The sequence below is a fragment of the Eretmochelys imbricata genome, chromosome 8 (assembly GCF_965152235.1).
Source record: "Eretmochelys imbricata isolate rEreImb1 chromosome 8, rEreImb1.hap1, whole genome shotgun sequence".
NCBI classification, from domain to species: Eukaryota; Metazoa; Chordata; order Testudines; family Cheloniidae; genus Eretmochelys; species Eretmochelys imbricata.
The window spans coordinates 104,121,416-104,146,302 of NC_135579.1; the positions used below are offsets into that span (position 1 = coordinate 104,121,416).

The window sequence follows — 24,887 nt, forward strand, 5'->3', positions numbered from 1 at the left end:
ATACAGAGGGCCCTAGACAAATTAGAGGATTGGGCCAAAAGAAATCTGATGAGGTTCAACAAGGACAAGTGCAGAGTCCTGCACTTAGGACGGAAGAATCCCATGCACCACTACAGACTAGGGACCGAATGGCTCGGCAGCAGTTCTGCAGAAAAGGACCTAGGGGTGACAGTGGACGAGAAGCTGGATATGAGTCAGCAGTGTGCCCTTGTTGCCAAGAAGGCCAATGGCATTTTGGGATGTATAAGTAGGGGCATTGCCAGCAGATCGAGGGACGTGATCGTTCCCTTCTATTTGACATTGGTGAGGCCTCATCTGGAGTACTGTGTCCAGTTTTGGGCCCCACACTACAAGAAGGATGTGGAAAAATTGGAAAACGTCCAGCGGAGGGCAACAAAAATGATTAGGGGTTTGGAACACATGACGTATGAGGAGAGGCTGAGGGAACTGGGATTGTTTAGTCTGCGGAAGAGAAGAATGAGGGGGGATTTGATAGCTGCTTTTAACTACCTGAAAGGGGGTTCCAAAGAGGATGGATCTAGACTGTTCTCAGTGGTAGCTGATGACAGAGCAAGGAATAATGGTCTCAAGTTGCAGTGAGGGAGGTTTAGGTTGGATATTAGGAAAAACTTTTTCACTAGGAGGGTGGTGAAACACTGGAATGCGTTACCTAGGGAGGTGGTGGAATCTCCTTCCTTAGAAGTTTTTAAGGTCCGGCTTGACAAAGCCCTGGCTTGGATAATTTAGTTGGGGATTGGTCCTGCTTCGAGCAGGGGGTTGGACTAGATGACCTGCTGAGGTCCCTTCCAACCCTGATAGTCTATGATTCTAAGAACAACAGTTACGAAAAGGTAGGTAACTTCTTTTTTCTTCTTTGAGTGCTTGCTCATGTCGATTCCGTTCTAGGTGACTCACAAGCAGTATCAATGAAGGTGGGCTTGGAGTTCATGATCTTGCAGCGTGCAGCACTGCCCTGCCAAAGCCAGCATCATCCCAGGCCTGCTGGGCAAGTGCATAGTGGGACATAAACATGTGGAACAGACGACCAGGTAGTAGCTCTACAGATTTATTGGATCAGCACCTGAGCCAGGAAGGCTGCTGCTGACGCTTGCGCTCTAGTTGAGTGCACCGTGACTAATGCTGGTGGAGGTGCTTTTGCCAGCTCATGGCAGTAGTGGATGCAGTCCGTGATCCGGGACGAAATCCTTTGAGCAGACACTGGGTAACCTTTCAGCCTGTCTGCCACTGCAATGAACAGCTGTGTTGACTTATGAAACAGCTTTGTCCTGTCAATGAAGAAGGCCAGCTCCCTCCTGACGTCCAGGGCGTGCAACTTCTTCCAATTTATGAGGCTTTGGGAAGACGACAAGTAAGTATATGTCCTGGCCAGTATGAAGCTAGGAAACTACCTTAGGCAGGAATGCTGGGTGCGGCCACAGCTAGACCTTATCCTTGTAGAATACCATATAGGGTGGTTCTGAAGTAAGTGTCCTGATCTCAGACACCCTGCAAGCATGTTACCACAACCAGGAACAAAACCTTCCAGGAGAGAAAAAGAAAAGAGCAGGAAGCTAGAGGTTCAAAGGGAGGCCCCATGAGCCTTGACAGCATGAGGTTCAAGTCCCAGGGAGGGACAAGGTCCCGGACATGAGGGTAGAGGGGCTCCAGACCTTTCAAAAACAGGGCAGTCATGACGTGAATTGTCTTGGAATGGAGGGTGGAAAGCTGAAATAGTGGCCAGGTGGACCCTGATCAATGACAGGGACAAGCGCTGGAGCTTGAGGTGCAGCCCGGATACGTCGTTCCGAAGCCCAGCACGTGAACATTTTCCACTTGGCCAGGTAAGTCACTCTGGTGGAGGACTTTCTCCTACCCAACACGACCTGTTGAACCCAGACCGAGCATTACCGCTCTTCCGCATTCAGCAATGCAGTAACCATGCTGTCAAGTACAACGCCACCAGGTTCGGGTGCAGCAGGTCTGGCCAGAGAGATAGCTGCAGAAGGGCGGCTACCGAAAGGTCCAGCAGCATGCCGAACCAGTGCTGACGAGGCCACTAGGGGGGTATCAGGATAACCTTCACCCTGTTTGATCTTCATGAGGATCCTGTGGATCAACAGCACTGGCAGGAAGGCATACATCAGGGCCCCTGACCATGAGAGCAGGAAAGCGTCTGACAGGGGACCCGTGTCCATCCCTCAGAGCGAACAGAACACATAGCATTTCTAGTTCTGGTGGGATGCGAACAGGTCCACCTGGGGAATCCCCACTTCTGGATCATACTGACTGCCTCTGGATGGAGTGACCACTCATGGTGAGACAAGAAGATCCTGCTGAGGCGATCAGCTAACACATTCCTGGTCCCGGGCAGGTGCATGGCTACCAGATGAATGGCATGTCACACACAAGTCCAAAGGCTGAGAGCTTCTTGGGAAAGGACTGATGACCTGGCTCTGCCCTGCCTGTTGATTAATACATAGTGGTGGTATTGTCCATGAGGACCTGCACCACCTTTCGCATCAAGTGGGGCAAGAAAGCAGGCAGGTGAGCGCCATGGTGAGCGGGTGGTTCTTCACATGGGAGATCAGGTCCGATAGGGCCTGAAAATGAGCCTTCCAAAGGAAGGCTCTGGCTCACATGGAGTCGAGAACCGCCCCAATGAACTCTATTCTTTGGACAGGCCTTAAGATGGATTTTTGCTCGTTTATCAACGGGCCCAGGTCACGACAGGTGGATCGCACCAGATCGAGGCTCCTCTGTACCTGTTCCCAAGACCTGCCCTTGATGGGCCAGTCGTCAAGATACGGGAAGACCTGGACCCCTCAATGTCTCAGGTAAGTGGTCACTGGCACTATACATTTTGTGAAGACCCTGGGGGCCAATGAGAGGCCAAAGGGCAGCACCATGAATTGGAAATGGCTTCCCTCCACTATGAAACGGAGGAAACGTCTATGACCTAGGAATATGGAAATAAGGTCCATCAAGTTGAGGGGGGCGTACCGGTCTCCCAGATACAGGGAAGAGATGATGGAGGCCAGGGAGACCATGAGAAACTGCAACTTCCTGAGAGACTTGTTGAGGCATTGCAGGTCCAGAATGGGTCTAAGGCCCCCTTTTTTTACAGGATTCAGAAATAATGTGAGTAGAAAGCTTTTCCTGTCATGTTCCAAGGGACCTCCTCCACCGCCCCCAAGTGAAGGAGGTTCTCGACCTCTTGAATGAGGAGCTGCTCATGAGAAGGGTCCATGAAGAGGGACAGAAGACAGAGAGAGTGGGAGGGTGGGGTGGCCAAAAACTACATGGTGTAGCCTTGAGACACTATCTCCAGCACCCAGCGGTCTGAGTTGACCCCTGACCAGGCCGAACGGTAGGGACGAAGATGGTTGAGGAAAGAATAGGGTGTCTCCTGGGAGGTAACTGGGGCATCGCTCTCGACTGCACCCTCAAAATGAGCACTTCTGGCCCCGGGGTGCTTCGACAGGTTTAAAACAAACACAAGAAAGTATTTTTTCATGCAACACGGTCAACCTCTGGAACTCCTTGCCAGAAGGTGTTGTGAAGGCCAATACTAAAACGGGGTTCAAAAGGGAGCTAGATAGATTCATGGAAGATAGGTCCACCAATGGCTATTAGCTAGGATGGGCAGGAATGGTGTCCCTAGCCTCTGTTTGCCAGAAGCTGGGATTAGGTGACAGGGCATGGATCACTTGATGATAACCTGTCTGTTCATTTCCTTTGGGGCACCTGCCATCGGCCACTGCCAGAGGACAGGATAATGAGCTTGATGGACCTTTGGTCTGATCCAGTATGGCTGTTCTTATGACAGGACGGACTGCACAGGTGAGCGGGAGGAGGAAGGGCAGTGGCAGTTGAAACTAACATCCCTGCCCCTTCTCCTTGTAGACCCTGGATGAGGCTGCAAAGGCTTCGGTGGCGGGGGGCGGCCAGAACTGCTTTCTTACAGACTGCGGTGTATGCATGTCCAACGAGTGAAGAGTGGCCCGAGTGTTTTTTAACCCATGCAGCCTCAGATCCATCTGCTCTGAAAAAAGACTGATCCCATTATATGGGAAGTCATGGATTGAGGTCTGCATCTCTTGGGAGAGACTGGTGGTCTGAAGCCGGGAGCTGCGCCTCATAACCACCGCCGACATGATCACCCTAGCCATCGAGTCAGCCATGGCCCATGACGTTTGAAGAAAGCACTGAGCCACCACTAGGGTGCTGAATTCGTGGGCCAAACCTTGTGGGAGGGACTCCTTGAACTTATGGAGGGGGTCTCAGAAGTTGAAATTGTATGTCCCTAGGAGGCTTTGATGGTTCACCACCCAGAATTGTAGGCTGGCAGTTGAATAAATTTTTCTCCCAAACAGGTCCAATCTTTTGGCCTCCTTATTTTTGGTAGTCGAGCTGGTATGCCCTTTTTTATCTTTTTCATTGGCCGCAGAGGGTGGGTGTAAGGGTACTCAAACCCTTTGGCCAGGACAAAGTATTTCTTTTTGGCCCATTTAGAGATGGGAGGGATGGATGAAGGAGTTTGCCAGAGGGCCTTGGCAATTTTGAGGACACCATCATGCACTGGTAGTGCGACATGAGCAGGGGTAGAGGCTGACAGGACATTCAACAATGTGTCCGCCTGCTCACCCATTTTCTCCACCTACAGGCTCAAGTTCTTGGCCACCCATCGAAGCAAAGCCTTGTGTTCTTTACCATCGTCTGATGGGCTGGCCCTTGAGGGTCCCGCAACCAAATTGTCTGGGGACAAAGATGGGGATTGTACCACCGAGGGAGGCCCTGGGGCATCTTCCCCTGTGGGGGAGGGAGGCTTAGGGAAAGGTGCAGGCTCCTCTGCCTCGACGTCCAGGTGCGCCTCATGCACCAAGCCCGGTGCTGTCAGTGCCAGCATCTGTTGCTCCCAGGCGGCGGCCGATGAGCAGTGTGAAGAGGGCATTCCCCACGTAATCTAGTAAGACCACTGTGCCTTGCTGCCAAGACAGCACCCTCAATGTCAGAACAGCCTCGGGTGCCCATTCGCGCCGGTGGAGTCTAGGCGAGGGGCTGAACTGCCCTTCCGTGCCAGAGGAATCCCCTCCAGTGACCACGGTGGGGCCATCGATGCCTGAATCTGTCTGCTGTCGCCATCCCAGATCAGTGCCCAAAGCAAGGGGACCGGAGACGTGACGGAGAGTGCTCCCACAGGTTAGGTGACCAGGACTTCCACCAAGAGGACAACCGGCGGGAAGGCGAATGGTGCGGGTAGTACTGAGACTAGCATCTCCCTCTAGGCAATCTGTGTTGAGATGGCGGGGACCGTGATTGTGCTGCCAGTGACCAAGGGTGAGCCCAGAGGATCTGTGCTGAGACTCCAGCGATCTGCGGCATGGAGGTGGAGAGTGCTGCTTCGTCTCGGGGGATCGGCAGCGCTCTACTGCCCCGAGTGGCCTGAGCGGCTGGGTTGCCCTTGTGGGGAGCCTTTGCCGCTTCCTGTGGCACGTGCTATGTCAGGGGTGTGGACAGAGGCCCTTGCTCTCTCAACGCCGAGGGAGCTTGTGAAGGCATTGGTGCTGTCAGGGGTTTAGGTCCCATGCTGCTCCTGGGATCGGTAGTGGACCTTTTAAGGGGCTACGGGCCCCGACCGGGGAGGCACGGACGTGTGGCTCCGGAGTGGCCAGGCGGCCCGAAGCGAGTCCCTTGCCCGATGACCCATGGCCCTTCTTGCCTGGTGCCGGGGAGCTGTGCTTCCTTGCTTTCTTTTTTGGCACTGGCAAGGAGGAACAGTGCTGGGTGGAGCCCAGTGCCAGGGGCACACTGTGCACCGAGGCTGAGGTACTGGCGAGTCCTGGCGGGGCAGCACGGAAGCCGGACGGAAACGGACTCCACGAGGAGAGCCTGTAAACGAATATCCCCCTCTTCCTGTGTGTGGGGCCTGAAAGTTTTTATAAATACGGTACTTATCTCTCACCTGTGATTCCCCTAAGCACTTGAGGCAGCTGCTAAGGGGTTTACTTACAGGCAGTCCAGTCCAGGCTTAAACCTGGGAGACTGGGGCATGCCCCACCTGGGGCGAAGTCCTCACTAAAACTCTAACTACTAACTACTTAACGCTAAGTACTATGAACAAACTATTTACAAGGCCTAACGCTCAAAGTCAGTAAAGGCAAAAAACTGCTAGCTCTTGTTATGCAAGGAAAGGCACTCCACCTAACCCCCACGGGCGGCAAGAAGGAACTGAGAGTGTTTAGGGCCAGCGGTACCTGATATACCGACACATGAATGTGGCACTCGAAGGGGTGCTACTGCTGATCCTATGGACACCACTAAGGCAAAAATCTTCAACGACCACACACGTGGGCACGCACACACCTAGAATGGAACTGACATGAGCAAGAACTCGAAGAAGAAGAATCCATTTCTACTTGATGGCAGAGCCTGTGTGAGAGGAAGAGGTCAGACGTGGATGATCTCCAGGGCCCACACAATGATGGCATAACGTTTGTGAGAGATGGAAAATTCTGCTCAGATAAGATAAGGAAGCATAGTACTTTCCAGTGACCCAAGGCACAGAAATTCTCCTGGCAACACAGCATGGTGATCCACTAAATATAGCTGCACCAGCAGTGCCAGGATAACGAAACGCAGACTTTACAGATTTAGTGCTACTGGTATCTTGGCTATTTTAAATAGTGATGTGATTTTTCTCTTCCTTTTTTTGTTCCTTGTTCTAATAAAAACAGTTTAAAACAATTTTATATTTTAAACTGAGCATCAACACACAACTTAGACCAAATTAAAACATATTTTAGTAAAGGTATAGACAAAGGGGTCCCCTGAGCCTCCAAATCTCCCATTTTTCCTCCCCTTCCCTTCATTAAAAGCCAAAAGCAACAATAACCCTCTCTACAGAGGAATGCTTGATGCAGCTACCTTGGGAAGCAGGCTCTCTCTCCACTTCTGTCTGGCAGAGGAGTTTACTGGACAGGTGACACACTTCCCTTCTTAGAATCATAGAATCTCAGGGTTGGAAGGGACCTCAGGAGATCATCTAGTCCAACCCCCTGCTCAAAGCAGGCACAATCCCCAATTTTTTTTGCCCCAGATCCCTAAATGGCCCCCTCAAAGATTGAACTCACAACCCTTCTTCTCCCCCATTCCTTAAGGCTCTCAAGAGCTTTCTTGGCACAGCTTCCAGCCCCTCCTTTTCTGGGATGGAATTTGATCCCCACATGGCAGCACTTGTATTTCTATACTCTTTTCACAGCACCTTGCTCCTGAGGCAAAAATCTAAGGTGCCATGCACTTGATGCCCTTATGTAAGTTTTGTAAAAAAAAAAACAGTTTTACACAATGAAACATTAATAGAAATATTTCTGTAAAAGCCATTTTAAAAATCTATGAAAACAGTATGTTATTTGGATTTAAATATTACCCACCATCAACTGCCTTTGGAACCCTAACTTAGAAGCACAGCTGCCAACTTTCATGCGGTAAATAAGCACCCTGACTTTCACAATAAGTCAAAAATCAAGCAAATCCCATCTCAAAACAAGGCCAAAACAAGCCAATCCCTAAGAACCCCAACACTCTATGTGACTAGATCCCCCCAGCGTACAGCCTGGAACTGTGAGGGGGCCTGCTGTGCATCCCTGAGTCTCTCCCTCCCTTGCCAGGAACCAATCAAAAAAAAAAAAGAAGCAACAAGCTACAACAAGCCAAAAACTAGCCAACAAGAAACTCACAAGCCAATTAAGCCAAAAACAAGCCAAATTTCTGCATTTTTTTCGCGAGTCTGGTATGTCTGCTCAGAAGTGCTGTTTAGTGTATAGGGAATCAAGAAACCCCAGTTCTACTCCTGGCTCAGAAACTGACCTCCTGTGTGCAAGTCACTTCGTGTCTCTGTGCCTTTGTTTTCCTTCCAATCCTTTTTCTGGTTTGTTTATTTAGACTGCAAGCTCTTTGGGGGAAAAGGACTGTAACTACATGGTCTGTACAGCACCTAACCCAATTGTGCCCCAATGTCAGCTGGGGTTTCTTGGCCCTACTATAATAAATATTACACTGCCAGGACCATTGTATTGTGAGATGGAACAGAATGTGAAATTGTCCAGGCTAGTTTCATTCCCTACACTGAATGAAATGCAAAAGCTAGACAAAGAGCAGTGTTATGCCTAAAAGACCACAGTATACAGGTTGTGGCCTGGGAGCTTTGTAGCATTCATTGTTGCACAATTTATGATTTCCAGGTCACTGTTTAAACATTAAATGCTCACACAGAAAGGCAGACACTGCAGCAAATGTCTTGTAAAATCATCAGTGGTATTTGCTAGGGGCAGATTCAAGTTTTCCCATCACTGTCATCACAAAACCACCTATGAAATACAATGCTTCTCTGAGGTTATACTGTTAAAAGGTTTGCTTTCTGTTTTGAAGAGGGCTTTAAATGTAATATTGTTAAAATTGTTGCAACAGCCAACAGCTTCAGAAAGTTATGCCTCTAGTTTTATTGAAAGCTTTCCTTCATGCAGTCCTGAAACCAGATCCCAGGCTGCTGTCAACTGGCATGATTCAAGTGACTTCAGTGCAGCAAAACTGATTTACACCTGCTCAGGATCTGACCTTCCCCCCTTTTTTAAATAGGAATACATTTAAACCATTTGTATTTTTTAATCAGTAGAACCTGCTCTCATCCCTCCTGTCTGCCTCCTCTTCTCCCCGTCCCCTGTATAACAGGTATGGATCCAGATAATTAATATGCAACCACGACATTTATGACTAACAATAGCTCATCCTTAGGTGATGCCTGATAAATAGCATAAAGTCTGCTGCCAGCAACATAAAGGGGTGTCAGAGGTGGGAAGCAACTCAACTGACTGACTAGCAAAGGCTTTCCTTCAATTATCTGGTTTCAGAGTAACAGCCGTGTTAGTCTGTATTCGCAAAAAGAAAAGGAGTACTTGTGGCACCTTAGAGACTAACCAATTTATTTGAGCATGAGCTTTTGTGAGCTACAGTTCGTGAGTTACAGCATCCGATGAAGTGAACTGTAGCTCACAAAAGCTCATGCTCAAATAAATTGGTTAGTCTCTAAGGTGCCACAAGTACTCCTTTTCTTTTTGCTTCAATTATCTGATACTCAGGACCATAGCCCAGGGGCGATCTTTGACTTCTTCTCCCTGCCCCATATATCGCAACTGTTTCCAAATCCTGCCTTCCTCCAAAGCATTTCGAAGATTCATCTTTCTATCTATCTACCAGCTAAAATTCCTGTTTAGGCTCACATCATCTCCCATCCTGATTACCACAACCCCCGCTTCTCTGGCAACACTCAGATGGTTTCTTTCAGTCCAAGCAAAATGCAGCCACTCGGATCATCTTCCTCGTACATGAATCTGATCTTACTATCCTCTTAGAATCCCTCCCCCACATACCCCACATCAGGTTCAGTCTTATCCTTGATTTCAAGGCCCAAAATTTATCGGCTCCTTGCTACTTATCCAGCCTTCTCTCTTTTTGTGTTATGCTGCCCTCACTCCCATCCTGTGCCCTCCATTCTGCTAAGGATGCCAAATTCAATACCCCATTCATCTGTTTCATTCACAGTTGTCTTCACACCTTCCGTCTATTGTTTCTTACACTACACCCAGCACCGTGGAATCTGAGCTCCTTCCAAAAGGGTGCGACCAGCAGCTGTTATATGAGGTTCCCCATACCACCAACTACCTTTGGAACTCCCTTCCTAAACTTGTCTACAAGGCAACTGCCCTCTCTGCATTTCAATACCTCTGTATTATGCCAGTGAAACACTACGCTGTCCTTTTGCAAATGTTAAACTAATACTAAATTTAACCTATTAACTGTTTCTCCTTGATATAGCAATATTGCTAACTGTTTTCTTGTCATGACTAAAGACTGGGACCAGAGAGAGAAAAAGACAGGCTGCAACCAGTCTCATGTTGCAGACATTTATCTACTGGTAAATTCAGAGTATCTCATTTTAAAATAATATATTAAAAAAAGAGATTCAAACATCAGGGGTAGCAAAGAGATCAAGAATTGATGAACAAATATGTAGAATTTGATTGGCTTCGTGAACAAATAGGTTTCTTTAGAAAACAGAAGATCAGGATCCCTTAGAACAGACTTCATCTACTGATTAGGAAGCGGGACCTGAAAGAGTGCCATGGAAATGTGACTAATATACTGTGTGTCTATCCTCACCCTTATCACCTTGTTTTATCCCATCCTTGGCTCTCCAACCCTTCTGTCTCTGGCTTTTTTAGACTGCATGTCCCTCATGCAGGAACTCTGAATCATCTCCCATGTGTGGAAAGAACCTTGCAGTAGCACCCAAAATGTGCAACTAAAAAACAATATAATAATAATAATGGAGTGACAATCAGCTCCTGTAGAGAAGAGACAGGAATGTTGAAGACATTTCTAGACTCTAAAATCACAGTCTAATATGAATATGAAACAGACCCTAAAAACCTCTAAGTGATAACTACTTTCCAAAGTAGAAAATACACTCAGGTGGCTTTCACCCGCTAATCATAAGAAACAAAATGTGTTAACTTACCTACGGGCAGGAACAAAGGAAAAATGAGCAGGTGCATTGGGAGAGAAATTCCTGGGACTGTCCAAAGGACTGCTACCTGTTTGAGAAAGTGGAGAACATTTACATTTGTGTTACATTCACAACAAACTCTCTCCTTGTCACAATATTTGATGAGTGAGTTAGCATGCTACATGAATAGTTTGGATTAAGATCTGTAGTTACAAAGAACAAAGAGTTTAGATCTTTGAACCTTTTAATAGCCTGAGCAATACCTTGTTAAATATATTTTTGACTGTGGGGAAAAAAAATAGAAAGTTGATTTTTTTCTCTCTACCATGAAATTAATGTTTTTACTTACTTTTTAGAATGTAAGTTAAGATGTGGACTTTCCAGTTTCAATTGTTAACAAAAACTAAGTAACACACAATGCAACAACTATATACAATATACTTGTTCTTGGATTTTTTTTTTAAGGATTCTTGTATATGAGTTAATCCAATATTTAGCAATGAGAAACGATAGTTAGAAATGAAGCTGATTACTTTCTACTCAAGATTAAAGAGGATAACAAAGGAAGTACTTCTGTTCTCCCACTGTGAGATGTATTGGTGCAGACTGTGCTCTGTAAATAACATGTATTTTACTGCACAATCTTGCAAACCCAGCACAGTGCTCCTTACTGTGAATATATTCCAGTGGGACTGCTCATGGTAGCAAAACAGTACACCCATGAGTAAATGCTCGCAGGAATGGACCATAAGATCAATGTGGTATTTTTAAAAACTCTTTGCCTGTTAATTTCCAATGTTCTGAAATACAGTATTTATTAAGTACACTTTTCTAGCCCACCTTGATTATCATTCACATTGTAGGGAGAGTGGTCACTTTGGACGAACTATTACCAGCAGGAGAGTGAGTTTGTGTGTGTATGGGGGCGGAGGGTGAGAAAACCTGGATTTGTGCTGGAAATGGCCCAACTTGATTATCATACACATTGTAAGGAGAGTGATCACTTTAGATAAGCTATTACCAGCAGGAGAGTAGGGTAGGAGGAGGTATTGTTTCATGGTCTCTGTGTATATAACGTCTTCTGCAGTTTCCACAGTATGCATCTGATGAAGTGAGCTGTAGCTCACGAAAGCTTAAGCTCAAATAAATTGATTAGTCTCTAAGGTGCCACAAGTACTCCTTTTCTTTTTGCAAATACAGACGAACACGGCTGTTACTCTGACACTTTTCTATCACTGAAAATGAAAATTCCAATGGGTTAGTAAACTGAAGGAAAAGATCTTTGAAAACTTATGGCGATCGGGGGAGGTATTGGATTATTGTAAAAAGACAAAAATAGTGCCTATGTTTAAAAAAGATGGGGAGGAGAATCCAGGGAACAACAGACCTGTCAGCCTCACCTCAGTTCCTGGAAAAATCATGGAGCAGATCCTCAAGGAATCCATTTTGAAGCACTTGGAGGAGAGGAAGGTGATTAGGAACAGTCAACATGGATTCATCAAGGGCAAGTCATGCCTGACCAACATGATTGCCTTCTATGATGAGATAACTGGCTCTGTGGATGTGGGGAAAGCAGTGGACGTGATATATCTTGACTTTAGCAAAGTTTTGATACGGTCTCCCACAGTATTCTTGCCAGCAAGTTAAAGAAGTATGGACTGGATGAATGGACGATAAGGTGGATAGAAAGCGGGCTAGATCGTCGGGCTCAATAGGTAGTGAGAGGGGATTTGATAGCAGCCTTCAACTATCTGAAGGGGGGTTCCAAAGAGGATGGAGCTCGGTTGTTCTCAGTGGTGGCAGATGATAGAACAATGAGCCATGGTCTCAAGTTGCAGTGGGAAGGTCTAGATTGGATATTGGGAAAAACTATTTCACTAAGAGGCTGGTGAAGCACTGGAATGGGTTGCCTAGGGAGGTGGTGGAATCTCCATCCTTAGACGGTTTTAAAGCCCAGCTTGACAAAGCCATGGCTGGGATGATTTAGTTGGGGTTGGGTCCTGCTTTGAGCAGATTAGACTAGATGACCTCCTTCGGTCTCTTCCAACCTTAATCTTCTATGATTCTATGATCAAGAATACCAAAGTCTTGCTTAGGTAGCACTAGAATTCTTCTCTCCAGCAACTGTTATATGACATAGCAACATACAATTTGTATGTGGTACATCACAAATGTGTTTCATTTTAAAGATAAGTGTAGAAAATCTCTCTGAAATCTGAAATGATTTAACAACTGAATGCTGAAACCCAATGGAGTTAAAAGTTCACAAAAATACACTACAGCCTTAACAGCATATAGTCACTTCAGTGGGTCTACTCTTAAAGACAGGCACATACTTAAATGGTTTGCTGAATTCAGGTCCTTAATCCCAAACACATAATTCAGAATAGACACTACCAACTAACTAATAGTGATTTCTTTGATTGCACACAGTAAAATTACATTACTGTTATGGCAACAGGGCAACAAACATGTATTGGGCACGCACTACACTACAAGGATGACATGTGCTGAAGCTGGAAATGTTCTCAGTATAATTCAGAATTAAAATCTCATTTTTAAATTGATTTATTTTATAACACATACTGGGTGACAGCTACAGAAGTGAGTTCAAATGATTTCTTGTTAAGAGTAAAGTTCTTTCAATGACCAGGTATCTCAAAGGGCTTGTCTTGACTTCAGTAGGATCTGCAAGTGTTCAGCACCCCTAAAAATCAAGCTATTACTACTCATTTATCAAAGCCCCTCTTCAGCAAAGCACTTAAGCATATGCTTAAGATACACTGACTTCAATGGAATTTAAACAAGTGCTTAATTGCTTTGCTGAACAGAGATGGACTTAAACTTCATCTAGTATCATGAAAAAGTTACATTAACTGTGTTAAAATGCATCCAGAAACTAAGAGCTATTTAATGTTTTCGGCAAAAAAAAAAAAATGTATTTAACTAGCAAACTGAAAGAACTAGCAAGAGTCTCGCATAGTGTGAGCCTATATGATTTTTTCACACATCAGCATCCATGTGGAGTGGTCTGCATATACAAATTCACTGCATTCTCCACATTGCTTGTGGCTCTTCCGGTCGGCTGACCTTGGGCGTATTTAGAGAGACAAGGTGAGTGAAGAAATATCTTTTATTGGACCAACTTCTGTTGGTGGTAGAGACAAGCTTTGAGTGTACACAGAGCTCTTCTTCAAGTCTGGGAAACTTACTCAGTGTGTCACAGCAAAATATGTGATGGAACAGATTGTTTAGCATAAGTCCCACCATCAACCTCAGCCTGGTCCAGTCCACACAAGAGATCCACTTCCTGGACACTACAGTGCTAATAAACAATGGTCACATAAACACCACCCTATACCGGAAACCTACTGACCGCTATTCCTACCTACATGCCTCCAGCTTTCACCCCGACCACACCACACGATCCATCGTCCATAGCCAAGCTCTGCGATACAACCGCATTTGCTCCAACCCCTCAGACAGAGACAAACACCTACAAGATCTCTATCAAGCATTCTTACAACTACAATACCCACCTACGGAAGTGAAGAAACAGATTGATAGAGCCAGAAGAGTTCCCAGAAGTCACCTACTACAGGACAGGCCTAACAAAGAAAATAATAGAACGCTACTAGCCATCACCTTCAGCCCCCAACTAAAACCCCTCCAACGCATTATTAAGGATCTACAAGCTATCCTGAAGGATGACCCAACACTCTCACAAATCTTGGGAGACAGGCCAGTCCTTGCCTACAGACAGCCCCCCAACCTGAAGCAAATACTTACCAACAACCACATACCACACAACAGAACCACTAACCCAGGAACCTATCCTTGCAACAAAGCCTGTTGCCAACTGTGCCCACATATCTATTCAGGGGACACCATCAAAGGGCCTAATAACATCAGCCACACCATCAGAGGCTCGTTCACCTGCACATCCACCAATGTGATATATGCCATCATGTGCCAGCAGTGCCCCTCTGCCATGTACATTTGTCAAACTGGACAATCTCTACGTAAAAGAATAAATGGACACAAATCAGATGTCAAGAATTATAACATTCATAAACCAGTCGGAGAACACTTCAATCTCTCTGGTCACGCAATCACAGACATGAAGGTCACTATCTTACAACAAAAAAACTTCAAATCCAGACTCCAGCGAGAAACTGCTGAATTGGAATTCATTTGCAAATTGGATACTATTAATTTAGGCTTAAATAGAGACTGGGAGTGGCTAAGTCATTATGCAAGGTAGCCTATTTCCCCTTGTTTTTTTCTACCCCCCCCCACCTCCCGACGTTCTGGTTAAACTTGGATTTATGCTGGAAATGGCCCACCTTGATTATCATGCACATTGTAAGGAGAGTGGTCGCTTTGGATAAGCTATTACCAGCAGGAGAGTGAGTTTGTGGGGGGGGGGGGGGGGGAGGGTGAGAAAACCTGGATTTCTGCTGGAAATGGCCCAACTTGATGATCACTTTAGATAAGCTATTACCAGCAGGAGAGTCGGGTGGGAGGAGGTATTGTTTCATGGTCTCTGTGTATATAATGTCTTCTGCAATTTCTACGGTATGCATCCGATGAAGTGAGCTGTAGCTCACGAAAGCTCATGCTCAAATAAATTGGTTAGTCTCTAAGGTGCCACAAGTACTCCTTTTCTTTTAGCATAAGTAGTTAACATATATTTCAAGGGACCATTAAAGATGAAGGGGCCTGTTAAAATCCCTTCTGTCATAGGGAGGAAAGAAAGGGAGGAGGAGGAAAAAATAAAGCAGCTGGTGGAGGGGTTGTTAGTGGGTTATAAAGCAATAAGTCATAAACCCAGTGCGTCTCTATTTAGTCCGTGCTTTTTAGTGCCCAGCAAAGTTATGAATTTATGCTCCCAGGGTTGTCTTTTGAAAGTGTTGTGCAGGTTTCCTTTGAGGATGGGGACTGATAGGTCAAATATAAAATGACTGTTTTGTGAGAAATATTCCCCTACAGGTGATACAATGTTTTTGTCTTATTTTCCTGTGAGAGTCCATTCAAAAGTGTAATGTTTGGTTTCACCCACATAGTTGCTATTGGGGCATGTAGTGCACTGGATGAGGTATACCACATATCATCATAGACATGTGTAGGACTCATTGATCTTACAAGGTGTGTTGATCATTATAGCAGTGAAGATATATCTGCAGGTTCTCAATCTGTTGTTCTGGAAGGGTCTGATGCCACTTTGAGTTGCTGTGTCCTAGTCTGTGGGTAGCTTGCTTCTGATGGTGAGCTTGGGGTGGTTGGGGGATTGTTTCAAAGCCAGAAGAGGGTGTTTAGGAAAGATTTATTTGAGGATGGAGTCCCCTTCGAGTATAGGTTGTAGTAGTTTGATAATACCTCATATGGGTTCCAATGTGGGAGATAGGTGACAACTAGGGGTGCGCAGTAGGAGATTTTATTTCTGTATTGAAGTAGGTTCTCTCAGGGCACTGGATGGTCCGTTTCATGATGCAATCATCTACTCTGGTGGAGTGTCCTTGTCTTGTGATGAAAGGTGTATATCCTGGACTTTCTCCTCAGAACATATTCTATGGTATCTGAGTGCCTGAACGTAGATAACAGACTCCTTGGTGTGTTTGGGGTGGTTACTGAAGGTAGATGTGATGATCCATGGGTTTCTTGTATATCATTGTCCGAAGGGTTCCATTGTTGAAGCCGATCGTATCGTCCATGAAGTTGATGCTGGTGTGGGAGTGTTCCAGAGAAAGTTTAATGGACAGGTGATGGTTGTTGAAGTTGTGATGGAAGTCTAAGAGGGACTTAAGTCATCTGTCCAGAGGATGCAAATAGCATCTGTATATCAGGTATATAATTAGTTTTGTGGTGCATTTGTGAACTCAGGCATATGTAGCTGCATCCACTTCTGAATTTGCTAGGTGCTCCCGTGATGGCTGGTTTTCAACAGTAGCCAAGGAATGAGAGTGCTGCTTTGATGGGCATGATGAGATAATATTAGGTTTCAGAGTAGCAGCCGTGTTAGTCTGTATCCGCAAAAAGAACAGGAGTTCTTGTGGCACCTTAGAGACTAACAAATTTATTAGAGCATAAGCTTTCGTGAGCTACAGCTCACTTCATCGGAAGCACAGAACGGAACATATAGTAAGAAGATAAATATATATATATATACACACACACACACACACACACACACACACACACACAGATAAGGTGGAAGTTGCCATACAAACTGTAAGAGGCTAATTAATTAAGATGAGCGATTATCAGCAGGAGAAAAAAAAACTTTTGTAGTGATAATCAAGATGGCCCATTTAGACAGTTGACAAGAAGGTGTGAGGATACTTAATATGGGGAAATAGATTCAATATGCGTAATGACCCAGCCACTCCCTGTCTCTATTCAAACCCAAGTTAATGGTATCTAGTTTGCATATTAATTCAAGCTCAGCAGTTTCTCATTGGCGTCTGTTTTTGAAGCTTTTCTGTTGCAAAATTGCCACCCTTAAGTCTTTTACTGAGTGCCCAGGGAGGTTGAAGTATTCTCCTACCGGTTTTTGAATGTTAGGATTCCTGATGTCAGATTTGTGTCCATTTATTCTTTTACGTAGAGACTTTCTGGATTGGCCAATGTACACGGCAGAGGGGCATTGCTGGCACATGATGGCATATATCACATTGGTAGATGTGCAGGTGAATGAGCCCCTGATGGCATGGCTAATGTGATTAGGTCCTATGATGGTGTCACTTGAATAAATAAGTGGACAGAGTTGGCATTGGGCTTTGTTGCAAGTATAGGTTCCTGGGTTAGTGTTTTTGTTGTGTGGCTGCTGGAGACTATTTGCTTCAGGTTGGGGGGGCTGTCTGTAAGCGAGGACTGGTCTGTCTCCCAAGATCTGAGAGAGTGAGGGATAATTTTTCAGAATAGGTTGTAGATCCTTGATGATGCGTTGGAGAGGTTTTAGTTGGGGGTTGAAGGTGACAGCTAGTGGTGTTCTATTATTTTCTTTGTTGGGCCTGTCCTGTAGTAGGTGACTTCTGGGTACTCTTCTGGCTCTCTCAATCTGTTTCTTCACTTCAGCAGGTGGGTACTGTAGTTTTAAGAATGCTTGATAGAGATCTTGTAGGTGTTTGTCTCTGTCTGAGGGATTGGAGCAAATGCAGTTGTATCTTAAAGCTTGACTGTAGACAATAGATCATGTGGTGTGTCCTGGATGAAAGCTGGAGGCATGTAGGTAAGTATAGCAGTCAAGTTTCCAGTATAGGGTGGCGTTTATGTGACCATCGCTTATTGGCACAGTAGTGTCCAGGAAATGGACCGCTTGTGTGGATTAGTCTAGGCTGAGGTTGATGGCGGGTTGGAAATTGTTGAAATCATGGTGGAATTCCTCAAGGGCTTCTTTTCCATGGGTCCAGATGATGAAGATGTCATCAATGTAGCGCAAGTAGAGTAGGAGCGATAGGGGACGAGAGGTAAGGAAGCGTTGCTCTGAGTCAGCCATAAAAATGTTGACATACTGTGGGGCCATGCGGGTACCCATAGCAGTGCCGCTGACTTGAAGGTATATATTGTCCCCAAATGTGAAACAGTTGTGGGTGAGGACAAAATACAAAGGTTAGCTACCAGGTTTGCCGTGACATTATCGGGGATACTGTTCCCGATAGCTTGTAGTCCATCTTTTTGTGGAATGTTGGTGTAGAGGGCTTCTATATCCATAGTGGCCCGGATGGTGTTTTCTGGAAGATCACCGATGGATTGTAGTTTCCTCAGGAAGTCAGTGGGGTCTCGAAGATAGCTGGGAGTGCTGGTAGCGTAGGGCCTAAGGAGGGAGTCTACATAGCCAGACAGTCCTGCTATCAAGGTGCCAATGCCTGAGATGATGGGGCATCCAGGATTTCCAGGTTTATGGATCTTGGGTAGCAAACAAAATACCCCTGGTTGGGGTTTTAGGTATGGGTCTGCACAGATCTGTTCTTGTGCTTTTTCAGGGAGTTTCTTGATCAGATGGTGTAGTTTCTTCCGGTAATCCTCAGTGGGATACTGGATATCAAAGATTCTTCTCTTTATATGTGCTTCTACAAACCATTCTCCTATATTAACAAGGAAGATGAACCTTCTTTGTCTTGGTTGAGGGTGATGCCAAGCAGGATTGTTGCTGACCTAAACAATGCAACTTACAATGCCAACAACATCAAGCATATCATTGGTGTGGAGAAGTGGGGCATTCTATACACACACACACACGTCATACCATTTTAACTACACCAGTTTAGTTAAAGTGATACAACTCTCTAGTGTGGAACAGTTGTACTAGTATAAAGGTGCTTATATGGGAAGGGAAATAAGAGATATCAACATACGGTGTCTTTATGCCAGTAATAAACTGTAATAAACTGCATCTACACTAGGGGTTGCATAACTACTTAGGTAAAAAAATCATATCTAACCAAAATACCTGTACAAAAACTGTAGAACTGACTTTAAAAAGAACTAGATAAATTCATGGAGGATAGGTCCATGAATGGCTATTAGCCAGGATGGGCATGGATGGTGTCCCTAGACTCTATTTGCCAGAAGCTGGGAATGGGCAACAGTGAATGGATCACTGGATGATTAACTGTTCTGTTCATTCCCTCTGGAGTACCTGGCATTGGCTGCTGTCAGAAGACAGGATACTGGGCTAAATGGACCTTTGGTCTGACCCAGTATGTCCTTTCTTATGTTCTTAAGATGGACTTTTAAGAGAAGAATTTTAGACATGTACACGAAGTATAGAGGTGCAGGGGGCAGGGAGATTGGACAATGGTCAGAGAGGTAGGTTGGGATAGGGGTTTGGGTTTTTTTAATGGCAGGGACCAGATCATGCTTGTACCAGGGAAAGGAATTTGTGGAGAGAGGTGAGGGAGAGGGTAATAAGAGGGGGCAAGGGAAGTTAGGAGGCAGGAGGTTTTAGGTAGTTGAGTGCCAATCACTCAACTATCCATATATCTGAAGTATTGCACATTCTATTCTTTTAAAAATAAATAGAAAGTGGAAAATCTTTTTTCCAAATGCTTAGAAATTTAATTACGAGCTAAAGTTCTTCAGTGATATCAAAGATATTAATCCAAAATTCACATGTAAATGTGACCTTTTCTGATACGCACTACTGGTAAACAGAGCTTCAGCCAATGTTTTTAAAAATAGAGCTGACATTAATTGAGGGTATTACATACCTAACCAAACCAAAGCTTAAGGTTTTTGAACATTAAAACGTAAATTACTCTAAAATTCTAATGCTGGGACCAGTTTTTAAAACAAAAACAGGGTTTATAAGTGATTTATCCTTCAGTTTATTGACAGAGGCATAATATTTAAGTGGTGTGCCCATGAAATAAAATTTGAGGTGAAAAATGCTTATTAGATTGAGTACATGTCTATGTGCAGTAGAATGTAACATGCAAAACTGTATATACTAATTCATTTGTTCTATTATAATGGATTATTAGAGAGGTGCTAATTTTATTTTAATTTTTAGGTTTAATTAATGCACATCAATTAAAATTAACTTTTTGAAGAAACTTTGATCTCTGAAAAAGATTTGGTGCCAAGAACTTTTAATTTAGTAGAGAATTCATATCAACAGGTGGACCAAGAGTGTAGGAAAGCTGAAAAAAAAAAAAATCTAGGAAATCAGCTGAAATATTAGAAAGTGTAAGAATTTAAAATGTATGAACAGCAATCCCTGTGCACATTGCTTAACAACATTCATAGAGGATATTAAATTGATTTTCGATTTGGCCTGAAAACTTGATGTGTAGCTTATTATTAAACCAAGCGGGAGTCATGGAATGGTCTCAGAATTAGGGCTCCTCAGCGTGGCAGGCCATTCGTCATTGCAGTTTTTGCTTTCCAGCTTTGCAGACAGGACTCAAAATACATGAGTTATGCACGGTGTGCAACATGATTGCAGTCTCTGAGGTTTTCAGGCCCTTCAGCCTCCTTGTTGAATGTCGTGTTTGTGTAGGGTAGGTGCAACTTTAATGAAGTAGTGGCTGTCTGTGGGCCAGTGAGGGCATTGTGGGACTGCTAAACTGAAAGGATGACTCAGCCACACTCCCTTTCCCTTGACCATACCCAGGAAATGTAAAGGTTCGTTCCTATATGTCAAAGTTCCTTCCCCACTCTGAACTCTAGGGTACAGATGTGGGGACCTGCATGAAAGACCCCCCTAAGCTTATTCTTACCACCTTAGGTTAAAACTTCCCCAAGGTACAAACTTTTACCTTTTGTCCTTGGACCTTATGCTGCCACCACCAAGCGTGTTAAACAAAGAACATGGAAAGAGCCCACTTGGAGATGTCTTTCCCCCCCCCGCAAATATCCCCCCCAAGCACTACACCCCCTTTCCTGGGAAAGGCTTGATAAAAATCTTCACCAATTTGCATAGGTGAACACAGACCCAAACCCTTGGATCTTAAGAACAATGAAAAAGCAATCAGGTTCTTAAAAGAGAATTTTAATTAAAGAAAAAGTAAAAGAAAAACCTCTGTAAAATCAGGATGGTAAATACCTTACAGGGTAATCAGATTCAAAACATAGAGAATCCCTCTAGGTAAAACCTTAAGTTACAAAAAGACACAAAAACAGGACTATACATCCCATTCAGCACAACTTATTTTATCAGCCACTTAAAACAGAATCTAATTCATATCTAACTAGATTGCTTACTAACTCTTTACAGGAGTTCTGACCTGCATTCCTGCTTGGGTCCTGGCATCACACACACAGACAGACCCTTTGTTTCCCCCCGCTTCAGATTTTAAAGTATCTTGTCTCCTCATTGGTCACTTTGGTCAGGTGCCAGCGAGGTTATTTTAGCTTCTTAACCCTTTACAGGTAAAAGGACTTCCTCTGGCCAGGAGGGATTTTATAGCACTGTATGCAGAAAGGTGGTTACCCTTCCCTTTATATTTATGACACTATATCATTAACATTCTTGTAACAGTGTGTTGATTTATCTAATGAGTAGTCTTTGTAAAAGCACCACTTGAGACAGAGTGAGGAGTCTCAGATCCAACAGCAGCAATTCTAACCCTTGAGCAACAGGAGAATATACCTTTGCTCACAGAATAAATAGGTTTATATCATCTTTGCTGGGTGAGACCAACACACTTAGGCTTCTCTTATTAAAATTCCTTCAACTACAGAAGATGCAATAGTACTGGGAAATTTTTAAAGGAAAGTAGAAATTCCCCTTCTCCCTGAAGCTTCTTTAAAGCTTCACCCAGACTTGAGTAGAGCAGAAGAACTAATTGCTTTTCATTTTTGAACTAGAAATAACTCACATGGGACCTAATCAAAATTCCAGAGTCTGGATAGAAATATGCCATATAAATCTGAAAAACAGGATACAAAGGAATTAGTGGTATCTCTGTACCAGACTGTGCACACTGAAAAGTGTTAGCACTCCCACATAGATAATACTGAAATCTGAAAAAGTCTCATTACCCAATTTGTTCAGTTACTCAAAATTATTTTGATTATAATTTTAAAGTTTTTAATTATACTAAAGATTGCTAAAGCTAAAGATAAATGGGATAAGTCTCCGATTCAGCTATGTTTCATTATGAGGAAACTGGGACTATGGCTACCCTGACCTGCAGTTCACAGTATGGGATAAGAATACCAGAGCAAACTCTCCTCTCTGGGCACTACAGACGCAAACTAAAAAGTTCTAGTTCACATTAATACAGTCCTGTTTGAAAAATAATTTGACTGCATGTGGTTAAATTATTTAAGGAGAGGAAAGACAAATGTGAGCCAAAGCCAACCTGCTGGTATTAAAATGCCTCGTTAAATGACACTCGCTTAGTTGGTAAGCTCTACAATGAATTAGAAGAAGAGGACTACTACTACTATGGGTTTTCTCTCCCCAAGTGAAGTGTGGGGTAGTCACGCACTTAACATTAGCGTAATCAAAGTTACTAGAATAAATATCCCCACCTTTGATGGGAAAATAGATGCCTGCAGTATTCAAGAAAGTGAAGTGAATGTCAGGATAAGGCCTTGAATAAGTAGAGCTCTAACTGCCTGGGGGAAGGAGAAATTATTGAAGCGTTTCAAAATCAGCTCATAAATGTAAAATGACTACGTTTCCAGAGACATTTAAGTAAGCAATTTTTGGTAAAAGCATTTTTTAGCATTGCCTCCCTTTGCCTCCCATTGTTCCCAATGAGAGTGAAATCAAGCTGCCCTCAGGGAAGATGACTCCCCTCTCCTCTGTCAGCAAGCAAAGAGGGGCACTGAGAAGAGCAGGTGAATGGAGGCAGCAGCAGAAGTTGTTACTGAAGGCAGCCTGTGACTTTGGTCCTTTTGGGAACAATGAGAAATAGAGGACATTTTGAAAAAGGCTGTACTAACTGAGTGTAGCCTGTGGCCTGAGTCCCAGTAGGGCTATGAGAATGCAACTATTTTCACAAAGGGAAATTCTTCATTAATTTGTCTGAAGGAGAACATTCTGTTTGAGCTTCTGCTAAAGGAGAAACTTTCAGATATGGAAAAATAATGGAAAAAATTACCACTGATCCTAACAGTCTGTTTTCAAAGACTACCCATTGCATATGATCTACACAAGATTGACCTGTCTGCCAGTTTTTATATAGATAGACAATGCTTGAGCTGAGATTACTTGGAACCCAAAAAAAGTTGACACGGGGTGCTACATTTCTTAAAGAAATATTAGTTAACTTTAAATGGATAACTAACAAGCACATTTACTTGTAAGTTTTCAGAAAATTCATTCAGGAACCTCACTAAATCCTGCACTTTTGGGAAGAATACTCTGCTCTATTCTTCATAGATATCAAGAGAATGAATCCCTCCCTTAAGGACAAAATTCAATTCAGTCTTAATTACGGAGCTGTGACTGGCTTCTCCAGAATGAAGGTTTCATCTTCAAAGCAGATAATCCACCTTCAAGTTATGTATTCTGGGTTTTGCATTTGTTCTGATTTTTTGGGGAGGGAGGTGGTTGTAGTTTCTAATGCAGGGTTCTCTGTTTTGTTGTTTGGTTTGATTTTGCTTTCTGTGGGAGTTCAAGGGGTCAGGTGCAACGGGACTGTGACAATCCCTGGAATAGAGTAAATGACTATAATGTAGCTATCATTTCGCTGCTTAAAATCTTAAACACGAGTCTAATATTACAAAGGTCAGGATTATACATGGTACTAATAGGTCCTGCTATAATATCTGTACTCATATGGTCTTATCACAATTTTCAAAAGGGTTTCTGCATTTTATTTTTCCAATATGTTCATTAATAATACACTATTATGTTTCTTGTCGTGACTCCTCTGCCAAAATTTTACAGTACATTTTTTAAATAGAATCCTCATTCTACTAATCTGAATTTTTAAAAATATGCACAATTGGCCACTGCTAATGATCTGAAGTACTATATTTTTGGAATACTCCCTGTATTAGAGAGATCTGACCTTTAACAAACTAGGGTGTAGAGCTAGAAGATTAAATGGAGCACTATGTTAACTACTCAAATACAGTTTATTAGTAAGATTTTAAATAAATAGGATCTTAAAAGCAAACTATTAACAGTATTTGAAGATGGAGTTCTCTGGCAATAATATTCATAGGATTGCCTCTCACACAGGGGTAGACAAGCAGGCTTACAACAAAACATGGTATTGCACAGAACACCGCTCAGGTGAAACAGCCAATGAAAGTTCCTAGAACAACAGTTTTCAGTGGTTGCTTGCTTTGTAAATAAAACAGAGCCTGAAGCTGATCACAGGGAAGTCACAGCATCCATCATTTCTCCGTCTTACCCTTAAAAAAAAAAAAAAAAAAAAAAAAAATCACAGAAACCCCCTTCTCTGAATATCAGGAACTTGCTGCTGTATCCTCAAATGACGGGCGAACACCAGTTCAGCTGGTCCCCCTTTATACTGTTTCACATGTAAGGAAATGCATTTTCCAACATCAAGGACGGTTAAAATAAAGCTCTTCCTGAATGGATTGTACTGTGCCACGCACACTGATCTCATTGGCAAATCCCAGCAAGGGGTACCTTATGATTCAGGTTTTGAGATGAATTTAATTTTGTGGTACATGGCACCTAGTAAAATGATTCCTTCTAAGAACCCTTCATAGCTTGTTTGTATTCCTGTTGGTGTTTAACGCTTGCAAGTGAGATTACAGAGTGGATATTAGGGAAGAGTTTGTTTTCAGTGCAGTGAAGGCCATTTAAGAGTGGTCCTTTTTAATGATTTGACATTCACTACATGCTTTTTAAACTGTGTAAGTGCACAGGCATGGTTGTCATGTTCAGTTA

At 43.8% G+C, this 24,887-nt stretch overlaps 1 protein-coding gene across 6 annotated transcripts in view; it reads right to left on the reverse strand.

The window, feature by feature from the left end:
* MAST2 (microtubule associated serine/threonine kinase 2) overlaps positions 1 to 24,887 on the reverse strand; it is a 389,497-nt gene that overhangs the window by 85,304 nt on the left and 279,306 nt on the right. For all 6 annotated transcript variants that reach the window (XM_077824259.1, XM_077824258.1, XM_077824257.1 and 3 more), the window contains one exon: positions 10,574 to 10,649. In XM_077824259.1, the coding sequence (XP_077680385.1) occupies positions 10,574 to 10,649 (76 nt within the window). The remainder of the gene's footprint in view (positions 1 to 10,573; positions 10,650 to 24,887) is intronic.